This window comes from Strix uralensis, chromosome 7 (genome assembly GCF_047716275.1).
Source record: "Strix uralensis isolate ZFMK-TIS-50842 chromosome 7, bStrUra1, whole genome shotgun sequence".
NCBI lineage: Eukaryota > Metazoa > Chordata > Aves > Strigiformes > Strigidae > Strix > Strix uralensis.
The window spans coordinates 22,662,900-22,684,646 of record NC_133978.1 but is presented as its reverse complement, the minus strand read 5'-3'; the positions used below and the strand labels follow the sequence as shown (position 1 = coordinate 22,684,646).

The window sequence follows — 21,747 nt, the reverse complement described above, 5'->3', positions numbered from 1 at the left end:
AGAGCGGTGCGGTGCCGGGGGAGCGCGGAGCGGTGCGGCGCGGAGCGGTGCGGTGCGGCGCGGCAGGCGCTCTCCGTGGTGCTGAAACGCGCCGCTGCCGCCGGCTCTGGGCTCCGGCCGGCCGACAACGGCACCCAAGACTCCACAGCGCTAACTTTTAATTATGTCAACCCCACGTTTCGTGCATTAAAATTAAACAGGCACCGAACTGGAGAGGGGTGGGGGATTATATATTGGTTAGTTATCTCCTTGTTTTGCAGCTGCTGCTCCTTAGGAGAAAGTTGAGCCTCGCCCAGCTCAGGGTCCTTCTGCTTCTATTTAAAAAGCAGTGACTTGGAGCACTTCCCCGTGCCCCATTTCACCCTCTCTGCCTCCTGCAATACGCTGAACTTGCAGGCTTCAAACTGCTGGGGAAAGTGAGTCTTGGAGCCAAAACAGCAATGCAGCCCCCTGACTAGAGCAAGGCCTGAGAGCGCCATAATGAAGTTATTATTATTTTATTAGGGATTCTTATGATAAAACATTCTCTCTCACTCCTTTCTTCCCGACGTCAGAGAAAAAGGAAGAGGCACATCTGTCTCTGTGCAAAGGGATCCTTGCAGTACTGGCCCTACGTGGATTTTAAAGCTTGAGATGGAGAGGCTGGCAGGGGAGATCCGAACAGTACCTCTGGGTTATGTTCTTCTTTTTAAGGTTAATTGGCCTAAAGCTTATGCTCCTATTTTAAGGAGTGCAGTCGAATTCAGAACACTGGTCTTGTGTTTTGCACGGTGCTGTAAAAGCCGTCTCAATCCATAGTATACTTTGCTGTTCAGAGGCTTGCCTGGATGGTAAGTCAATATCTGTTGTCAAACAGCGATATCCCTAAAAGTGTTTATGTATGTGTATACATGTAAATATATATGTGTGTGTGTATATATATAAAAACATGTTTGAATACAGCTTTCTAAATCTATCACTAGTATGCTAAAATTATAGGTGAATGGAGAAGATAAGATCAGATCAAATCAAATCAATTTGGATCTCGGGTACAATTAATTTTTGCCTTGCTTTGCTAAAATAATGCTTTACAGGACTGAAACATAACTTCAGCTTGAATATATATTAGGGGAATTTCCACGTCTATGCCTAGTGTGAAAGGCAGATAGAGCAGGTGATATTTCCAAGGCTTATTAGTGTTTATTTAATGAGATCATATATGCAGAATAACTTTTCAAAGACATTGTCTCCTCAAAATCTCTATCTATTTCTGCATCTTTATCATCTGTATCCATCTCCTTTGCTTTGGTATGAACATGCTACATCTTTAAACTCCCATCACATCTAGGAGAGCCTGTGTAGATTTGCTCGCCCTTCCTGCACAGAACATTACAATGTTTATAAAATATTAAATTTGTGTAGTCTGCCGGAGAAGCAATTGTTCCAAAATAAAATCAGCAGTCTAGACGAAACATAGACACCAGAACTTATCAACAGTTGTCTGACTTACATCTTCTGATGCATCTTGAGTGGGTCATAATACCAACTTTATTTTCAGTGGTGCATAAATTAATTACACGCATTTAATAACCAAAATATCATTATATTCCCCCTTTAATATCATAAAGGCTTTACGCCAGGGAAGCACTTAATGTGCAGGGGGCCATAACAGGCTATTATCCTTGTGTAATGCTATTACAGAACCAATTATGCGCCATTATACTTGCTTTTTTTGCAGTTTATGTGATTTGATCCAATCCCGCGTCCCTGACTTGAAAATTTCATCTGGGTACTTTAAAGTCTAATTTTCACCCGGGCTGAGGCAAGGGCCATCTCTCTCCGCTGAGCCTATGTCTCGGATGCATTTTAAAAGTAATTGCAAAGGGTCCCGCCGCATATCATTTGCAGACGGGAAGCGAGCATAAATCCAGAGACCCCTCGCTGTGAACAAAATCAAACTTTGCCGTGGTACGATCGCTTGGAAAGGCAAGGCGCGTGCAGAGCGGCCCCCCAAAACCCATCCGGCGGCAATTAGCCGGCGCTTTGTCAGCGCCGGGGTCCAGGCGGCGGGGCAGGGCTCTCCCGGCGGGGCTCGGCTCGGCTCGGCTCGGCACGGCACGGCGCGGCACGGCACGGCACGGCGCGGAGGGCCCCCCCGGCCCCGCAACCCGGGGCACCCCGGGGCAGGGTGGTGCGGGGGGTCGTCGAGGGCCGCCGAGCCCCGGAGCGCCAACGCTCAGAAAATAATGGGATTTTGTTGCTGCTGTTCACATTCCTGGTGTTTGCTGAGAAATGACGGGTTTTTTCTTTTCTTTTTTTTTTTTTTTTTTTTTTTTTTTTCCCCCCTGCTCTGCACACCACGTGGGCCATTTGTAGGGCCCAATAGACCTATCCAAGTTACTCACTGTAGACAGCGCTGGAAATAATCAGATTAAGGCCAATTATGCGTGAGATTATAAAGGCAAGTGCTGAGAGGCAGAGCATGCTGTAGACAGATATAAAGACATCTGGCCACTTCCAGAACTCCACAGAGCCCTTCTGTCTCTGCAGCCAACAACTCACAGCGCCTTATTCCAGTGCAAAATACTCCCAAACCTTACTGCTGGTTTTTACTTCTGTTCGGTTTAGGTATGGATTACTATTTTTATTTGCCTTGTGGATTTTTTAATATGACTGCATATAAATTTGAGTCCGTTTTTTTCCTTGCCGAGGACGTTTCCAACCTGAACACAGCTCCCAGTGTGTTGGATGCTTTAAAAAGAAGACAGCTTTTAGCTTTTATTGCTGTTTCGTTTAGGCAGAATAATTTACAATTTTTTTAAACGGTTCATTCTTAGCTATAAACATTTTTTTTCTTTATGTAATTATTTGCTCTGGAAAGGAATATTCGAGATAATTAGATAGATAAACAGATGAATGAATGGATAGATGGATGGAGATAGATAGATAGATAGATAGATAGATAGATAGATAGATAGATAGATAGATAGAAGCACAAGAGATAGATAATCTACTATTCGAGGGGGAAATAAACCCAACAAAACAGAACAAAAAAAGCAAAGAGAAGCAACAAAGTTTTAGTGATTCTGATGACTGTGCACCTACCACAGAGTTTTCTGCCTTTGGCTTTTTCAGTTCGTTGCACAGGGTTAGACACTACTTTCTCTGCTTCCTCTGGGATGGTATCTAGGATTACCAGTGAGTTTCTCTAGGTGTTTTCTTCTGGTTATTCACCTATTCTGTTCTTTCCCCCTCTCTCTCTGTCTTCAGGTCTGCAGGAGACGCCTCGGCGGTGCGTGGCGGTGCCCGGCTGGGGAGCTGGTGCGCGGGGGGTGCGCGGAAGCCCCGCGCCCCGCGGGCTGGCCCCGGCCCCGGCCCCGGCCCCGGCCCCGGCCCCGGCCGCCGTCGGCCTCGCAGCGGAGGGCAGCGGGCGCCCACCCAGCCGCGGGGCCATGTTCTACTTCCACTGCCCCCCGCAGCTAGAGGGTGAGTGTTGTCGCACAGAGACGTGTAAGTACAAGAGCTGAACTTCGAGGGGTGTGGGGGCGGGTGTGCGCTGGGGACGGACGGAGAAACTGTGGTCTGACTTGCTCCAGGACTGTCGGGGTACAGATATGTGCTGAGATAAGATGCAGATCTATAGAGTCAGCTAGCTATAAAGGCGCATCATCTTTCTCCTTGAGAAAACACAACCCTATTCCCCGTCCCCGTGTCCAGCTTTCCCCTCTTGTCACAGGATGGAAAGAAGGATTGCATGATTTTTTTTTTTTTTAATTTGATTCCTGTTGGAAAGGCCTTGTTTTAACACCCCCACCCCCGTCATTTTGCCACCTGCCTCCCCTCTGTGGATAGCGATCCCGCAGTTGAGCCTCAGGCTACGAAAGAGATGCTTTTCTCCCCTCCCAGCACAGATGTTGGTGTCATGGCTGTAATCGGGACACTTTCAGGACGTGGTCACGCCTCCTCCCTCCAGCCAAAGGGACCGCATAAATCTTTAATGCTATTTTACAAACATTCTGCGGGAGGATGGGGGAAGACGGCGCACGACTGAAAAAAAAAAAAGAAAAAAGCGAAAAATAAATACTAGGGAGGATATTTTCTTTGTGTTATTGATCAGAGGGTTTTGTTTATTTTTTGTTTGTTTATTTGTTTCCTTTTTAAAAAATACGACAGCCTTCGGGATTTCCCCGTGTGACCCCCGCCTATGCCCAGGGACCTCTGCACCGCTCCCTCCGCCGGCGCTCGTAGCGCGGGGAGCATCCCCGGAGCCTCGGCCGCGCAACTTCAGCTCCGGACGGGCTGCCCTGCCGTGCCCGGGCACTGCTGGCGCTCGCCGCGGCTGCACGGCGGGGCAGGCGGCCCGTCCCCGTAAAATCCCCCCGACCGCCCAGCCCGCTCCTTGCATGGGCATCACCCGGCGAGCGAAGGGCTTTCCCCGCTGCAGCGCTGCCAGGAAGAGGTGGTCTAGCGGTTTCATCCTCCTCCGGGGAAGGGTCATCCCCCCTTCTAAGCGCGGCTGGCCCAGGGCCAGCGGACCCAAGCCGGTCTGCGCATCGCCGGCTGGAAAATTCGCTCCCCAAAGTTGTCTCCTTCCCGGCCGGGGGGGCCGGGGACCCTCCGCGCCCCGCCAGCCTACCCCGCCGTCCCCTGCCCGTGCCACCGAGCGCCGGGGTGGCTTTGTTCGTTAGGTTTTGGCAGACGGCTTTGGAAACGTGCTCTTGTTTGTTGGTTTGTTTGTTTGTCCGGTGGCAGTCTGGAGCTGGTTTTGGCGGCCCGAGTCGGGGAGCGTTCCCGGCGAGCCGCAGCCTCTCCGGGCCAGGGGGCCTGCGGGTGGAGGGGAGGGGGCCGTGCGGGGACTGGCCCCTCGCCTCCCGGCGGAGATCGGGCGGCCGGTCTGCCCTGCTAAAGGATGAAAACAGCGTAGAACATCCCAAGTGAAAAAAAAAAAAATACACCTTCACCTGTCCCAAAAAACCTCATCACCCACCCACCACCAAACGGAAGAAACCGCAACAGAAAAGCCCTTTTCGGCCAGAGTTTCGGGTGGGTATGGGCACACTGGGAGGCCTCGCGGTGCCGGAGGGAAACGATCGGGCTCTGGGGGTCACCAGGACAGTATTTTATTCTCTGATGAGCATCTCCCAGGGCCTCAGCGAGCCGTTCGTCAATGCGAGGAGGGGGCTGGGGGCCGTGTTTATTTTGCCAATGATGTTGCAAGATGAGCGGTGACCTCCAGCCCCGGTGTCCCGAGGCGGGTCTGGCCCGGGCCGGGCCGCTCCACCGGGCGGGTCGGCGAGTCGAGTCCCGGAGACACTCGGCAACGCTTCTGTGGCTTTGGGTACTTTCAAGTTCCGTGGTTTTTGTTGTTTTGGTTTAGGTTTTGGTTTTTTGTGTGGTTTCGTTTGTTTTACCCTGTTTTATCAGCGAACAGAAAGGGAGCAAGGCATTTAAGCCAGGGCACGGGTGATACGTAAGTGGGGGAGCCGCGAAGGCCGGGGTCTGCTCCACGGAAGGTGGTTTGCATCCCGGCGGGCCGTCTGCCCTCTCCCGGCCTCCAGCCAGGGACAAACTCCCAGTGCCCCAGTCTCCCCCTCGGGCCCCTCGAACCCTCCTCCAGCCCCGCTGCTGAGTCCCAGCGGTTCAGCCGTGGCCAAGCCCCAGGCGCGCTCCCGCCGCCCCCGGTGCTCGGCGCTGTATGAAGGCCCGTGCCCGTGGTGGCCGTTCGCCTCCAGGGATGAGGGCGAGCACACGGGGGGCGGGTCGGCCGCTGCTCGGAGGGTGTGTGGGAGTGCGGGGAGAAAACTGCCAACGGCCCCAGCCCTGCTCCCTCCAGACACGGGAGCTTCCCCTCGCTCTCCCGGCAGACAGGCAGGGCTTCTACGAGCTCAAGCTGCCGTCCCCATGCCTAGGTCCAAGCCTGGTCTCCTTGTCCTTTTAAATCACACATGGCCCTAGAAAGACCCCGCGGCGGGGTGAGCTCAGGTCGGCAGGACCCCCCGGTGCCGGCAGGACCCCCCAGCCCGGTGGGGCACCCTCTGCCCGGGCCGCTCCCGCGGTGCTTCCCAGGCCGGCCGCGGTGCTCGGGGCTCCGTGCCCGCAGAGACGGGGCAGCGCTCCCCGTCCGCTGCGTTCCGCTCCACAACGGCTCCCAGCCGCCGGCCCCGCCGGGGTGGCCCCGTCTCCCGGCCCTTTGCCCTCCGCGGCCCGCGGCCCTTAACGCGGCTCTCCGCCCGCAGGCGCGGCCCCCTTCGGAGGTCACTCCGCCGGCGACTTCGACGACGGGTTCCTGCGAAGGAAGCAGCGCCGCAACCGCACCACCTTCACCCTGCAGCAGGTAGGAGTCTCCTCCTCTCTGACCCCTGCCCTGCCCCCCGTCTGCCCCCCGCCGGCCCGCCCTGCACGCCCGGCCCCCTGCCCGGTCCCTCTTTCCCCACCCCTCGCAGAAGCCTCCCTGGGGCAGCCGGACAGACGCCCCCCGGGGGGGCAGCCCCCGGCCCGTTCCGCGCTCCGTGCCGTGCTCGGCCTCTGACAGATGTCTGCTCTCCCCCCCACCAGCTCGAGGCACTGGAAGCCGTTTTTGCTCAGACCCACTACCCCGATGTGTTCACCAGGGAAGAGTTGGCTATGAAAATCAACCTCACGGAAGCCAGGGTGCAGGTAAACATTCCGGGGAATTATTTAACTCTGGGGTATTCAAACTGGCAAACTTTTTTTTTTTTTTTTTTTTTTGACATCATGACTGCAGAGTGCACATTTGGCCAAAGAACGCAAATGAAGACGATCTGTCATTTTCATGATGCACTTTAATAACATCAACATAATGTGGAATATTAGATTAGGTTGATTAATCGGTCATTCATAATTAACTAGTGATAATGTTCTACACTAATTTGTCCGCGTCTCCAAGGTACTAAATTACATCAATGCACATCCATTTCCTTGCTTTTGGAGGGGGTGTGTGTGGAGAAAAGAGCTGAGACGTGATTCTCCAAAGAAACTATGACCACTGTCGAGCAATGGGGTTAGTCAACTGCAGGGAGACCAGCTGCCAGGAAGAAATCTGCACCTCTTCAACTTTTCCCCCTTTCGCCTTCTTTCTGAACACTTAATTTAGACAGCTAAAGAGCCTGCAGAGAAATGCCCACACCTTTAATATGATCCAATAAATACTATTGGCTACAATTACTCTCTCTCTTTTCCACCCCTTCCTTTCTTGTTTCTTTCCCCTCACTTTTTTTTCTTTTGTATTTATTTTTTTTTTCATCCAGGTGTTTGCTTTTCCATATCCAGGGATTAACTTTGTGTGTCTACAAGCTTAACTAAGAACAGCAGTCCTGCAGTTGCCAGAGATGGATCCCTATAACTCTGCAGGCATCCACCACAGAGTGGCAAACCATTTTTTGAACACGATTATGTATTCATTTTATTTATGGGGCTTTTCTGCATGCTGTTTCTGTATTTTTTTTTTATTTAGGTGCTTGGGGTTAAGACTATGCAAAGATCTAATTGTAGGAAATATAATAGCTTGCCTTTTGTTCCCTAGGGTCATGTTAGTATCTCTTAAAACCCAATGGCTGAAGAGAGATAATGGAATTCACCGCAGTAAATTGGGGATTGTAAACAAATTATTTCTCCTATAATCAGATTATGCGATCCTGATTATTAAATCTGAACATGAATCATTGGTCATATGCGGGCAAATTAAACTGATTATTATTTGGAAATGAAAATCCCCTTTTGCCACTGCATTGTAGGTACTGGCTTAAAAAAAAATGCCATTTTGGCTATTGGTGCCTAAAGACTGAACTGCAAATTGAGATAAATGGGACAATTATTGAGCATTCAGAAGTGGAAGATCATAACTTCTTCCTGAAAGGTGCAAGGGTGAGATAGGGGTGGTGACAATTAGATTGCTGAGGACTGGTGTTTAGCCTTGTTGTTGGCTATTATGCAAACAGACAATAGATGCAAGCATTTGTTTAGCCTGCTTTCATGCAGGGACATGGGGAAACACAGAGGATGGGAGATATGTTTACATTTATACCCCTTGCTCATTCAAATATGATTAATGTGCTATAAAGCAGAGTCTTAATCGAAGATGATGTTGTCAAACAATAACTAAATAGGGAAATAAACGACTTCATCATGCTCTTTCCTCAGAAGCAGGCGAACTGTCAGTGCAAAGTCATTAAAATATGATAATGAAAAATAGCTCAATTAAATGTTGTTATAGCTGTGACCTTCATTCAATTAAGACACAAGAAAGTGTCTGCATTTTGCTTTGCATTTAACTGCTCTAAATTTAGAATATAGATAAAATCATTATTCAACGTTTGCTGATACATGCAATTAAAAGGCAGCTAACTAAAATGGAGTTGTAGGAGGAGAATAATAATAATAATAACAATCTTGCCTATACTTGAAGTCATGTATTAAAATGTGGATTTCCTGACCTCAAGAGAGGCTTGGCATTTTCCACCTCAAATAAAGTGCTTTCAGAGCATCAGCTCCAGGGTAAATGTTAAAAAAAAAGTGTTTGGACTAAAAGTCAGGGGATAAAATCAAGAACATGAATATTTCTATTGCATTACAGGGAAAAAGTGTTTTGGAAACTGGTGTGTATTAAACTGCAGAATGATCTTCCAGAATTAGTACCTACCACCTTTTGAGTTCTCTGAATGCAGACTGGACAAATACATCAGTGGAATAACAGCAAGTATCAGTCCTCTTCAGGAAATAGGCTGGATAAGATGGCCTAATACATACCTTCTCATTTCTGACCTCTCTGATTCTAGCAGCAGCTCATTTAAAGACTTACATATGGTTTAGTGAGAGTGCTTATGTATGTATTTAAGTCCATCCCTACACAAAAGGATTTGGATGTGTTAAAACACAGAAGTCAGTGAGAATTAAATGTGAGCATAAAGGCAAGGATGTGTTTAAATGTTTTGCTAACTGGTACAGTAACATCAAAATATTTTTTTTTTAATTTTATTTTTAACAGGTCTCTGGAATGTCTTTAGACTTCCAGGTCTGGCTTGTTTTCCAGACACAGAAATATTCCAGATGATACAAATGTAATCCTAAGGCTCAACTAGAATGACAATGGGGACATAAAATAAGAGAAAGTTTTAGCCAAGCTTCTAAATGACTCATTTCAATAGAGTAATAATTTACAATTTCCTTGCTTAACATTTGGCTAAACACGGTATTCAGCCTGGATTGCCCTCCTCCTCCAGGTGTGGTTCCAAAATCGAAGAGCTAAATGGAGGAAAACAGAGAGGGGTGCTTCTGACCAAGAAGGTTCTAAGGAAACAATGGCTGAGGTGGCGCCTCCTGCAAGGAATTTAAATTCCCCTTCTCCAGCAGATCAAACCAGGAATAAAAAAGAGGGTCTGGAGATCCAGCAGAGGTAGGAGTAATACATGTTATCAACTGCCTCTCTTTGGGGCAAACATGCATCATATGTGTGTACATAGATACAGATTTGCCTGCTGCTAACCGTTGACCTACACAGCATCATCTTCACATACAGCCCAGATCATTAGAAGATGAGCTGTCTCTCGTGCAACTCACTGCTCCCTGTGGAGATGCTGAGAAGCTGGTGACTGTGGGAGGCTGATGTAACTCGGGTTTGGTCCCATCTAGTTGGATGCTAAGACACCAATGTATTTGTGTGCATGCACAAATGCTGTCTTTGGAATCAGTTAGTTCTGGTTTAGTAAGGAAGTTGTTTTCTCTTCTTCATCAGCCTGAGTCGAGCAGTGGGTCCTACAGGACCTTTCTTCCCTTCCTGCCTGCCGGGGACTCTTCTCAACACAGCCACCTATGCACAAGCTTTATCCCATGTCGCCTCTCTAAAAGGTAAGTGACTTTGTTTAACTTCATGGATAAGGTCAAAGAGAGGGTCTTTCGAGCTAAGCACTTGAGGCAGTGGGGAAGCCTTTGGGAAATGATGGGTCCTTCCCTCTGTTATGATTGGCAGTGATTGCACAGACTGATGCTGCAGGTACAGAAGTGAGTCTCTTGTAAGTTGTACCATCATTTGTGGTAAAGCTCCTTCACTTTATCAGTTTTAGTGAGCTCAGGGTTTGTCTCAAGGAGCAAGGCAGGTAGGCTTTGCTCCTTTAGAGTTTTCTTTGCATATGCTTTTTTTTTAAAGAGTCAGATTTATACTAATAAATTAGTTATACACATCCTTTTGCATTATACATTATCTGGCACAGTTACTGATGCTTCATCCGCTCTTTGCATGTGGTTTCCTTTGCAGTGCATCTCTGCACAATGCCAGACCTTTCTCTTCTTGAACAGTAGGTCCCCTTTGAGAACTTGAATAAAGCGTGTGCATGGGGACAGGGGAGGATACAAAGTAATTCCTCATTACCCGGGACTTAGGCTTCAGGAAGGGTACATCCAGCATCTGTATCCCTTTCAGTTCCCAAAAAGCAGCAGTATGCATCTTTTAAAAATAAATCACCAGCTGATCCATTAGCTGTTCCTAGTCTAACAATTTATAAGACTAAGGGTGTAAGCAGGATGAATTCAATTTATAGATTTATAGGATGTAAAGCCTCATAGCACTGCCAAGCACAAAGTGGCACATACATTTGCTCTATGCTCCAATGTGGTACAATAATTTGTGAGGAAATTTTCCCAGTTTAAGACCCTCCACTATGAACACAAATGTCCTCTAATACTTCTCACTATGTTCTCTGGCATGCCTCATGCTCTTTGTATTTCCAGTTAAATCAGCATTGCCAAGGTATATTCCTGAAGCAAATGATTGGAACTGCTGAGTTTTGCATTAAGTACAGTGTCCTGCTCCCTTTTCCCCTTTTCCTCCCATCTTTCAAAAAAAAGCTGAAGCCAGACACACCATACAGCTACTGCTATTTTGATAGGTGTGGGACCTATGATTTTGAATCAAAAAAAGCCACACAAGTGTGATATGAACCCTAAAACTTCAAGGATGACTGTCAGCCTAAACCCTGTAAGTGGGCAGAGGCTGTTGGACTGCATGAATCCTCTTGATCTCTGCCCTGTGACTGTGAAGTCTTGAGGCAGAGACTTTTGGATTCTGCCATTGGGCAGGAACAGCTTCTCTCCAGTAGTAGATACAGGTGAGATTCTTAAGGCAAAAAGGTTGATAAATGTAGTCCTGGTCAGGTTGAAAGGTGTGGAAATGGGGCTGTGTTCAGTGAATTATTTTGGATGGAAGTAAAGGATTTTTTTTTTCTTAAAATTTACATTTAAGCATTTTCAAGATTAAATGCATCAATACATTGTTCTCATTGTTTTCATGTTTAAAAGTAGGTAAATTTTAGGAAAAATAACCCCAATAAACAAAAGCCAATACAAATGAATGAAAAAAAATGTCATGAGGATTTTTTTAAGTGTTATTTATTTGAAAGACTTCCAGATATTATTTTCTGGGTTTTTACAGCTCAGCCACTAAATTGAGAAATTAATAATTTGCTCCTTTTTGCTTGATAGCAGTTTTACAACCTAGGGGCAGGAAAAATCCTATTCCTGAATCTCTTGCAGAGATACTTATTAGATATAGTCAGTTGCCCAGGCTAAGAGTCAGTGTCCCTGAAAAATTGGTCCCAAACGTAAATATAAGTTTTTTATAATTTGTATAGGGATGGTCAATTATCAGATGCATGCGTATTCTCTTGATGAATGTTGTCAGCTACATGTGCAGTTCATTGCTGAGGTGCCCCATTTATATTTCCTGCCTGGCACTAGAAATCCCCAGATACATGCAAGGGGACTGGGATAATGTAGTATATTTCAATTTTAAGAAATCCAGTTACATATTTGAATATCTGCATATCTACTTACCAGGAGCTTTGTGGAGCTGCCTATACCTGTCAGCATATTGTTATACTTGCAAGGAACTGGTAGACTGAACTGCTGCTTTCAGAGGAGATATTTTTCTTCTGCAGCTAGGTCTCAGTAATGTCAAATTTTGGCTTTGAGGTTAAGGGAGAAGAATTTGTTATTCTCTAAGGTGGCAAATTTGATTTATACAAGCAGAGAATAATTGTAGCATCTTTCTTGTGGTATTTATATATGGAGCATTGTCTCCTCTTTCCTCCGCTCATCTCCACAAGTTTCTCTTTCCCTGTTTCTCCAAGAGCAATTCATTTGGGCTTGGGCAGGGGCTGTGCACAGCAGAACTTGAGCTTCAGTCTCATTAATTGGCAATGATGAACAGGGCAATCTCTAGAGGTTCTGAGTGGACCAAAAGTATCATAGGCCTGATTCACATTTTGTTTTTCTTTGGTATGGAAACACCAGGTGAATGATGGTTTGTTTAAACCAATGTATTTGAGAACAGAACCAAGCTCACATGTCAGCCTGGAGAAAGAGAGAATGGTTGTGGAAAGGAAGGAAAGGACAGGGAGAGACACAGTGTTCACAAAACCTTTATATGATGTTCTTCATCTTGTTCAGTTCAGTTTGTTTGACTCTCCCTTCTCATTTCCCCCACTGAGCTAGGAGCTGATTTGCATACCTCAGGCCTGTCAAAGGAGAACTAACCCTACATTTAGGTGGGCATTAGTCTGTGTCCTTATGTGTCTTAATGAAGTGACCTAAGCCTCTCCCTTGAGAATCTAGTCGCATTTTGCAGCAGAAATGCCGACAGGAGTCTGCCACAGTGATTCTGAGGGCATAGGACTTTATGCCACAAGAAATCCCAGCAAATTCAGCACAGGGCATAAAATTCTGAGCTGTTTGGTTTTTGGATTGCTTGGATAAGGAGAAATTCAACAAGTAGTAAGGTTTTCCAAGATTTTGCAAATTTTATTGAAGAGTGCAATGATCAGGAGCTCTTCCTGGTACCTCTTTTGTGCCGACCATTCTTGAAACTACCAGGAATTCTTTGTGCTTTTGAAAGCAAAATAGTTGCTCCAGAATCAGAGCACCATTTCACTACCAATGGATGCATAACCCCACTTTCTTCTATGCAAATATCAAATTAAATGCAGCTCCTCTATGTGGATCCCATACATAGATATGTATTCTCACCACTGGGAGAATAATCCTGGCCAGTAAAGGGAATCATATTCTTCAGTAAGGCTGTAAAAGCTGCCTGCAGACAAATGGGCACTCTCAGACATCAGATACTGTGGGGAAGTCTAGTTTGTTTTCTTATTCTTTTGAGGAGACAAGACGTGTTTTGTTGGGCTTGTGAGCCAACACTTTGTTGGTGTCAGTGAGTAATATTTGACCAATGCTTTAGAAGGAGACAATTAAAATCAATACAGTGAATAACAAGAGATGATGGTGATGTAACTAATTAATAATTATTTTATGCTCTCAGGGACCATTTTCACTCTGCCACCTGAGAGTTCTGTAAAGAAACTAATACCTCTCTTTCTCTTTCTCCGCCTTTGATTGCTTGGCTCCAGACCCAGATTTCCAAGGCTGCATAAAGTGTCTAGGGCACATGGTTTCTGGATCTAATTTGTAGTATAAGGATATAATAGTTGATGATGAAGTTGGTCTAGTAGAGACAAGAAATCTCTAGTAGAGACAAGGGGCAGGGACTCAGCCTGCAACTTTGCTTTCGGAAAGACTGTGCGGTCAACTGTAGACTTGCCTCATGTTTTGTGTTTCACCGCAACTCTGCAACAGGCAGCTCTCATCTGAACCCCACATGTGCCACTTCTAGGTAAATGAGGGATATTGTTGGCGCATGAGACTAGATCTGCTCTGATGAATGACAAGAAAGCTATTCCCCCTAAGCACTATGCCCCATGAGCCCTGCTGTCTCTGCAACTGAGATTTTTTTTTTTTTTCGTCAAAGGGATGGTATTGCCACCACAGGATGTTCTGTGAAGAAAGCAGGTCAGCTATATAATAGCAATCAGAATTCTAATTCAGAGCATAGATTGTTCAAGAGAAGAATATATTATCACAGGACAGTTTTTCCCCATTTCTATCAAATATTCTCTATTCAGTAATACAACAGACTTTTTCCTTTCCTTAGGTGAATCCTCTCCCTCTCTGAAGTTTAGCACATCAGAGGCTGTACTTAGTAGCAAGCATCTGTTAACTAACATATCACCTCACTATGTACTATTCTTTCAGGAAATACAGTTTCTCATTTGAAAAATTAGCGTAAGATCATAATTTCTGTGGTATACAGGGTTTCCTACTTCAGGGTTTTAGTTCTTCACCACTGGCCATAGTCAGGAAGAAGGTTGGCTCACATAGAAGAAATTTCTTGTGTTCGTTACTCTCTGAAATTGTCCTAATTTGACAACTATGTTACTTCATTGTGGTGACTTCGATGTTTTCATGATCTTCCAAGATGAATCACTTACTGTAAACCATGCATCTGCAGTCCATTTAGTAGACTTAATTGCAGACCTCAAATATGAGGGGAAAATACTTGTTTTATTTATGGGCTGTATAACAAGAGTCATCAGGAGAAGCTAGTGTTCTGTGCAGAGAGAGACCTCAAAGTACCTTCTTAATGGATGACAGCATGAATGCAATTCATTAATGTAGAAGATGTTATTAATGGGTGTAAACAAAAATCTCCGTTTTTTAGCGGAAGTGTTCTACCATTCTGGTGGCTGAGGCCAAGAGTGTGTCTGTTACATTCCACTGAAATTTCCCCAGACCCCGTGATGAGTGCAGTGTATGAGGAGAGAAATAATTACACTTGCCAGGGAATTACTTTCATAATTCACCCACAGCTCTGCTCTATGCAAGTTATAGCTCAGTTGGTGTCACGGCACCTCCACACCACTGATAGAGAAGCAGGATTGCATTATGCACATCTAAGTGGATATTCCAGGGCACCATTGATTAGGCTCTTTTATGGTTTGTTGCTGCTGTGGTTGCTGTTGTTCATATTAGGGAGGCCTAATTGCAGTATCCAGGAAAAAATACACAACTAGAAGTGCCCATCCATTACATTTCAATTTCTATTACGGAAAGATGAAGAGAATTTGCCTGATTCCATTGTGCAATTCCCATTGCCAAGACTGAGAAAGACATGTTCAAGGACCCAACTTACCCTTGAACTGGTGTTTACGGAAGTGAAACACCACTGCTTACCCTAAGACTGGGGAACGGGAATCAAAACTTTGGGGTCCTTTATTTTCTCTGTCATTCCTGATTATGGGTTTACTGACTTTTCTCATGTAACATAGCAAATATATCAAGTGGGTTCTGTTTGGCATTTTCCCTAGTTTACCTGCCACTGTGACTTTAGAGAACTTAAAACATTTCTTAAGTTTGCTGCAGATGCAGAGACCTTGAGCGAATTTGATTCTTGTATCACAGGTCCCTGACTCTGGCACTGCCCTACCTCACAAGTAGATTTTTTTTGGTCTTTATCATATTTGGGAATATGCAGATACTAGGAGCCCTAAGAGCCATGGGAAGGAAATGGCTGCTGGCTTGTTCCTCCAGGACAAGTCTTGATTAGGTTAGTGGACCTTAGCTGGGCAGGGGTTCCTATTGACCCCTCTTGGAGTGACACAAGTCAGTAGGATTTAGGGTCAGATCATGTTTTTGATGTGTAAGGGAAGAGTGGTAAATGATTGCTGAGCTGACAGTATTCAAAGGGCTAGTTCTGTTCTTCCAGCTCTTGCGGGCTTTGCTGTCAGCTTTCCTGTCCAAACAGGCAAGGTCCTGGCTTCTGAATTATTTTTTTGCAACAGTACTAATGGCACAATAAGGGAGGATGAAATCACCCCGTTCCAGTGTCAAATTATTTACACAAAAAGTCTCCTGCTAGAGCAACTGAACCAAATCATCAGCTCTTTGTTTTTTGCATTGGGCGTATATGGTTCACAAGCCAAGGAGATGTGAACTTACAACATTTGGGCTCTGCTGTCAGCTCTTCTAGCCTCTGGGCAGCACAGGGTGCCTTCCACACTTAACCAGCTTAGGGACTAGAAGGAGGAACAATCTAGCACAACTTTAGCAGCCTTGAGGCTACCCGAAATTATACTGGGAGCATCTGGTGCCTCTGCTTTAAGATCATGCCTTTCTTGTTCTTCTGACCCTGCTGATTCAGAGCTCAAGAAGGTTGGATAAAGCTGCTTTTGTTTTTCCTGCTTGTGCCTCAGGCTTTAATAGATAGAGTGTTGGTGTCATGTATGAAGAGCAAGAGGAAGCTCCCTTTGAATCAGCTCTCACTGGTAAACGACACTATGAACTCAAGGTTGTTGTTGACCTTCCAACCCCTGTGAAAGTGATTTCAGAGTTTATGAGGATTTAGAGCTCAAGTAAACCAATGTGACTACTGTCAGAAGAAAACAATACTTAAATGAAGCATATTTTATCTGAAAACTAAACAGCATCCATTGACAGGTGAGGATTTTAAACAGGAATTTTTCCTCGCTTTGTTCCATGTCAGGTTGCTGTCCAGCTGTCCACATTAAATGCTGATATGCACAAATACTGAAAGAGGAAAGGAACTGGGGTTTTGTCTTTTGGAAAGGCTATCTATTAAATTCTTTAAACTGTTGAATTGAAATACTAAATATATATTTTAAATACTTATGTATCAATATGGGCCCTGCTCCCACCCCACTATTCTCAGCTGAAACGGAACCTTGGAACTGCACAAAAGGGTCTGCAACCAAAATTGTAGAACAAATATCGTTTCAATTGAAATGTGATGTTGGCAGAGACAAGACAGAACAAATTTAATTTTTCCTGTCAGTCTCTGTAGTAGATCAATTAAACTGCCAAGTGGATCAAATATTTCAGACTGTATTTATTACATTAAGTATTTATGTTCAGGCTGAGCATTTAAAGTATGATCTCATATAGGAATACAAGAAGGTTCAGATCAATTCAGCAGAATTTGCTGTAAGTTAATGGAAATCTAATTGTGTATTTTAATTTTGTGTACAGGAGGCAGTAAGTTCCTGAAAGAAAGAAAACCGTAACCTGTCCTTATTGTAGCAACTTGATCCAAATCCCATTAAAGTAATATCAGACTGTCATAGATGTTAGTGGAAACTGAATCAAGATCTAGGGCTAACAGCTTAACCCTCACTGATTTTGATGGGAGCTAGGTGCCTAAACTCCTCTGAGGATCCAAAAATCAGTAGGAATGATTCCTTCCTTCCCCACTGTGGACTCAGGGTTACTGCAATAAGATGTAAAAACCACTGATGTCTGCTATATGTGGATGCCTCTTTCTTGGTGAAAGTCACATCCCTGTCCATCGTGGGCTGATGGGCAGGTGGAGACCTTGGACTCCTGAGTCTCCCATCGTTTGTCTTGGCTTTTGTGCCAGCAAATTACGATAGATTTCACTGGACTTACAAGCTGCAGACACAGGCAATTGTAAGGTAGATTCAACCTTCCTTACAACCTACATTAAAAGAAACAGGACTAAATCCTACTCTCCTGTATTCTAGCTCGACCCTGGAGGAACTGACACTTGTTACTTTACATTTTTTCGGGTGTGAGCTGTTTTTTGCAAGTGCTTTAACCTCAGTTAAAATGAAAGGAATGGTTTCTGGGTGAATTATTGCTAGAGATAGCCTAGTTTCCACCACAGGTAACTGCACCCTCAGGTTGCAGACCCACTAGGTAATATCAGGTCTAATTATTAAGCGAGGAGCTTAGATTCATACTGAAGACTGATAAATATTTTATCCCTCTCTAACAATGTAATGAAAATTATTCTTAGGGGATGGTGCTGATTCCTGCTCTTTTGAAAAGGGGAAGACTCTTTTCCACTTCTCCCCACCTCCCACTAAGCAGACAGTGTCTGTGCTCAGTCTTGCGTTAGGTACCACAGTTGGGCCAGCCCTCCCCTCAGCCTGGGAGCTGAACAGCTGCATTCGAAAGTCTCACTCAGCTTGTGTTAGAAAGCAGCATTGCAAAGACAGCTAATGAGCAGGCAGGCCTCCATGCTTCCCCATTTCAGAGCTGAACCTTAAGGTAGTGGGGCTTAATACTAGTGAAAAGACAGACTTCTGTGTGGCTTCTGCAGCTAAAGACCTGCTGCAATCTGTAGGGACTCTGAAGTACCAATCTTCCTCTCTTTCTTCTTGGTAGAACAGTGGCTGTCCAGCACCCCACAAGTGACTGCAATTCAACAGGGCAAAAAATTACTTTATGAGAGTGGTTGGTGGTGACAAAAACTGTAATTTGTGCTAGTGATTCGATTTTGTTATAAACCCTCCTTCTGAACTGCTCAAAGAAGCCACAGACTTTAAGATTGAGCATAAAAATGGAGGATTTTAGTTAAGTGCTGAAACTTGCTTGTGCAATTCATTTGAATGCCTGGACCCATGGAAATGTTAGTCTGCTGATCTTATGCTCTATCAGAGGAGTATTACAAAGAAAAAGAAGATTTTCCGGTTACATTAATATCTTGTCCCTTGCAGATTCTGTTTTTTTTTAAATGCAAACAGTACTTTTTCCTCAATGTTACCTGCAAGCTGCTAATCTCTGACAATTGCTTTGGAGAAGTCTTGCCAACAGCCTAAAAACAAACAACTGTCTGCCTGCATCCCTAGCAGATGGGTGCTGACCCGTTGCTACCAAGAGCAGAAATGTAAAAGAAAGACTACCTGCTCCCTGCAGGTTATTAGTTCCATCACTTAGTCATGAGCCATTTAACTCAAATATTAACTGCAGAAATTAAAGCAAGTCCTTGGCTTGGAAAGATCAGAGGAAGACATTGCGTTGTGTCAAGATGTGCGTGGCCAGCTTGTTTCTTGTTGGGAGGTAGCGTATCAGCAAAGGACAGGCTATTGCCAGGGATGTAGAAGAGGATGTGGAGTTTGTGTGGCCTCTGAGACCCCTAGAAAAGTGGTGTCACCCAAGGTTTCTCACCAGAGAGCAAATTAATGTAGCAGCTCAGCTATCCCACCCTTCCTCCCCTCCCTACTCCTCTGACACATTCTCTTTCATTCAGTAGATGCATCTAAGCTAGGTACCAGCGTGGCTTTTTGGATGGACTACATGTCCCGCCCAGTGGTCAACCTATATTTCCAGATGTGCTTGTTTGGGAACTGGCTCAAATCCCAGCATTATCTAAGATAAGCCAGAGGAAGAGCCTGCAGTGGTCCAGCTCAGGAAGGCAGCTGGTGGAGTGAGGACTGCCTCTGTCAGTGGGTTGCAGGGAGCCTTTTGGCTTAAAGGGATAGGAATACCATTTCACCCTCTCTCCAGTGTTTTATTGCCTGCTGGAACAGCTCATGTGTCTCAGATGACAGGGTAGAGATGGTCTGACCCGTCTCTCCTGATGGGACTCTTAAGCCACGTCAGCAGTAGCAGCTTTAGGTGACCTTGGCTCACTTCTGGAGGCCATTCTCTTCAAGGTGTCATCTTTAAGCAGCACAGACATGAGGTGGGTGAAGGTAGAACAGACTCTTGCAGGTAGCCATGATGCCAATAGTTAGCAGGGGCCTGGCCAAGAAAAAGCCTATCTCATCTTACAGTGAGATAGGAGAAGGTCATTAGTTCCTACATAATAACCAGAATGTTTTGACCTTTCTCTCTGCAGTAATCTTTCAGATATAGACAGGTGATGGGACCCCCCATGCTCACCCAACAAATGCAGCTGCCCAAATTGATCAGGCTTCAGTGTGCAGGGGTAGGGCAGGGGATACCTCCAGCATGGAGCTGAAAGTAGCCACAGAGCAGCAGCTTGGTATGAGAGCAGGGGCGAGTTGTGGGGAAATCTCATGTGTGATCTAAACTTCACTGCTTGCTTCTGACTCTGCTTGCCCTCGCTCACTCTGTTTGTCACCCTGGATTACTCACAGTGTAAGATCCTTCACAGTGGGCCTCAGCAGAACAAGATGTGACTTTTCTAGCCCTGATCCAGAGAATATCTGTGTACCCACTAAATGTCAACATGGGAGGGAATTGTTGCCATTCGAGACTCCAACCCCATCTCTGTCGTCTCCAGATTGACCATGGAGGGAACAGTCAGACAGTCCCCATGACCTTCCCTATCAGTGATGGTGCCTTGTCTCCTTCCTCCCCAGGGGGCCCGCTGTGCTCGTGCTGCGTTCCAGACCCCATGGGCCTCTCCTTCCTGCCCACCTACGGCTGCCAAAGCAACCGCACCGCCAGCGTGGCCGCGCTGCGCATGAAGGCCCGGGAGCACTCGGAGGCTGTGCTCCAGTCTGCCAACCTCCTGCCCGCCACCAGCAGCAGCCCCACTCCTCCCACCAAACCCGGCCCCGAGGGCAGCCAGGACAAGCAGCCCTCTCCGGCCAAGGAGCACATGGAAGGGGAGAAGAGTGTATGAGACCGGACCGGCACTGGCCCCTCAGCTGAGGGCAGGGACCCGCCGCCAGGGCTCTGCCACGGGGTGAACTACAGTGTGGCCATGCCCCAGCAGGATGTCATGGGGCCACCAGGGACCCAGCAAATCTGAGTGGCCTCTTTGGCTGCCTTTCACGCACCCTTGCTTTTCTTGCGCCGCTGTAGGTCCATTCCCCTGATTTATCAGCACTATCTGTGTTTGGAAACATTTGTGAAACTGTTTTTAGCTCCCCCCTCCACATCCCAGGGGCACTGAAACACCCAGGATCCTGGCTTCCTCCCACACATCTCAGTTTCCCATCCTGCGTGAGGTGGAGGGCTGGCAGCAGGGCAGCACTTCCAGATGCGAGGTCTGAGGCAGGAGAGGCATCCAGGCATCGTTTACCCCACCGCGCACAGCAGAGGTGAAGGAATATGCAGGTATATACCAATTTGGCCTGCTGTTTTCTGATGGCATTTGACTTCAGTCAAATCTATCCCACGCAAGCCAGGTGTAAGAGAAGCAGAAAATAGAACAAAATTCTTCAGAATTTTTTCCTTGTCCCTTCTTTTCTCTGAAAGTGAAACTTTTCATGAGTAGATTACTGGGAAATTTCTGAGATCAGTTTACCTGTGAATAAAATCCTTGCACTAGTGTCTGTGTGAACATTAGTCTGCTATTCTTGCCATTCCCTGGGTTAGACATAAAGGACACATGACTGCAGAGCAGCATTCATAGCTTCAAATGGTAATGCTGGTATTTATTGGAGAGTGCAGTTGTGTCTAGATCTGCACAAAGCTGGGAGTATTTTAGCATCATTCTCTTGGAAAGAAAGACTGGAGAACAAAATAATCCTGCATTGCAACACTGCAAATATGTGCTTGCATGTTTTGTTTTTAATAAAGAGAAAATAAAGCTTGGAAGGATATTCCTTTATGCCATCCAAAATCAGATTATTTCATTCACTGAAGGCTTGTAATGAATCTAGATATGAAAATGTCTTAATTATTACAGAGTGGGCACAGTGCAAAGGAGAAATTGGTGCCTCAGGAAATATAGTTTTATCTCTGACCCAAAACTCCCTAAAGCAAAACAGACTAATATCTGATGCTCTAGAGCAGGCATTTCCATCTGGGGTGCCCCACATATTTTTCATGGGAAATGCACATGCAGATTTAAACTTAGTGACATGGATTTGCTTTTCTTAGGTGCGTTTTGCAGACTCCTTACACTTGTCCACAGATGTCTCTGGAGAACAGGGTGAAACCACTGCTCTGAGCCTTGACCAAGTAACGTGGAGGCTAGTGGAAGGATTCCTGTCAGCTCTGATTCTGCACGTTGTGCTGAGGACCTCCTGCAATGCACTGAGCATGTGCTTTTACTTGGGGTTGTGTTTGGCTTCTCACAGGATCTGAGGTTGGGTATGTGCTTAGAAAGGCAATCCTGAGTAAGATTGGCAGCAAAAATCTCTCTCCCCCACCTAACTGATCTCAGCCCATGAATTTCATAGAACC

General features: G+C 45.9%; 1 protein-coding gene across 1 annotated transcript; it reads left to right on the top strand.

Annotated features, from left to right (window-relative positions):
- Positions 1-3,431: 3,431 nt before the first annotated feature.
- On the top strand, positions 3,432-20,236 carry DRGX (dorsal root ganglia homeobox). Its single transcript, XM_074874010.1, has 6 exons — positions 3,432-3,465; positions 6,216-6,313; positions 6,535-6,636; positions 9,219-9,391; positions 9,731-9,843; positions 19,971-20,236. Exons 1-6 carry the CDS (start codon positions 3,432-3,434, stop codon positions 20,234-20,236), a joined length of 786 nt encoding a protein of 261 aa, XP_074730111.1.
- The last annotated feature ends 1,511 nt before the right edge of the window (positions 20,237-21,747 follow it).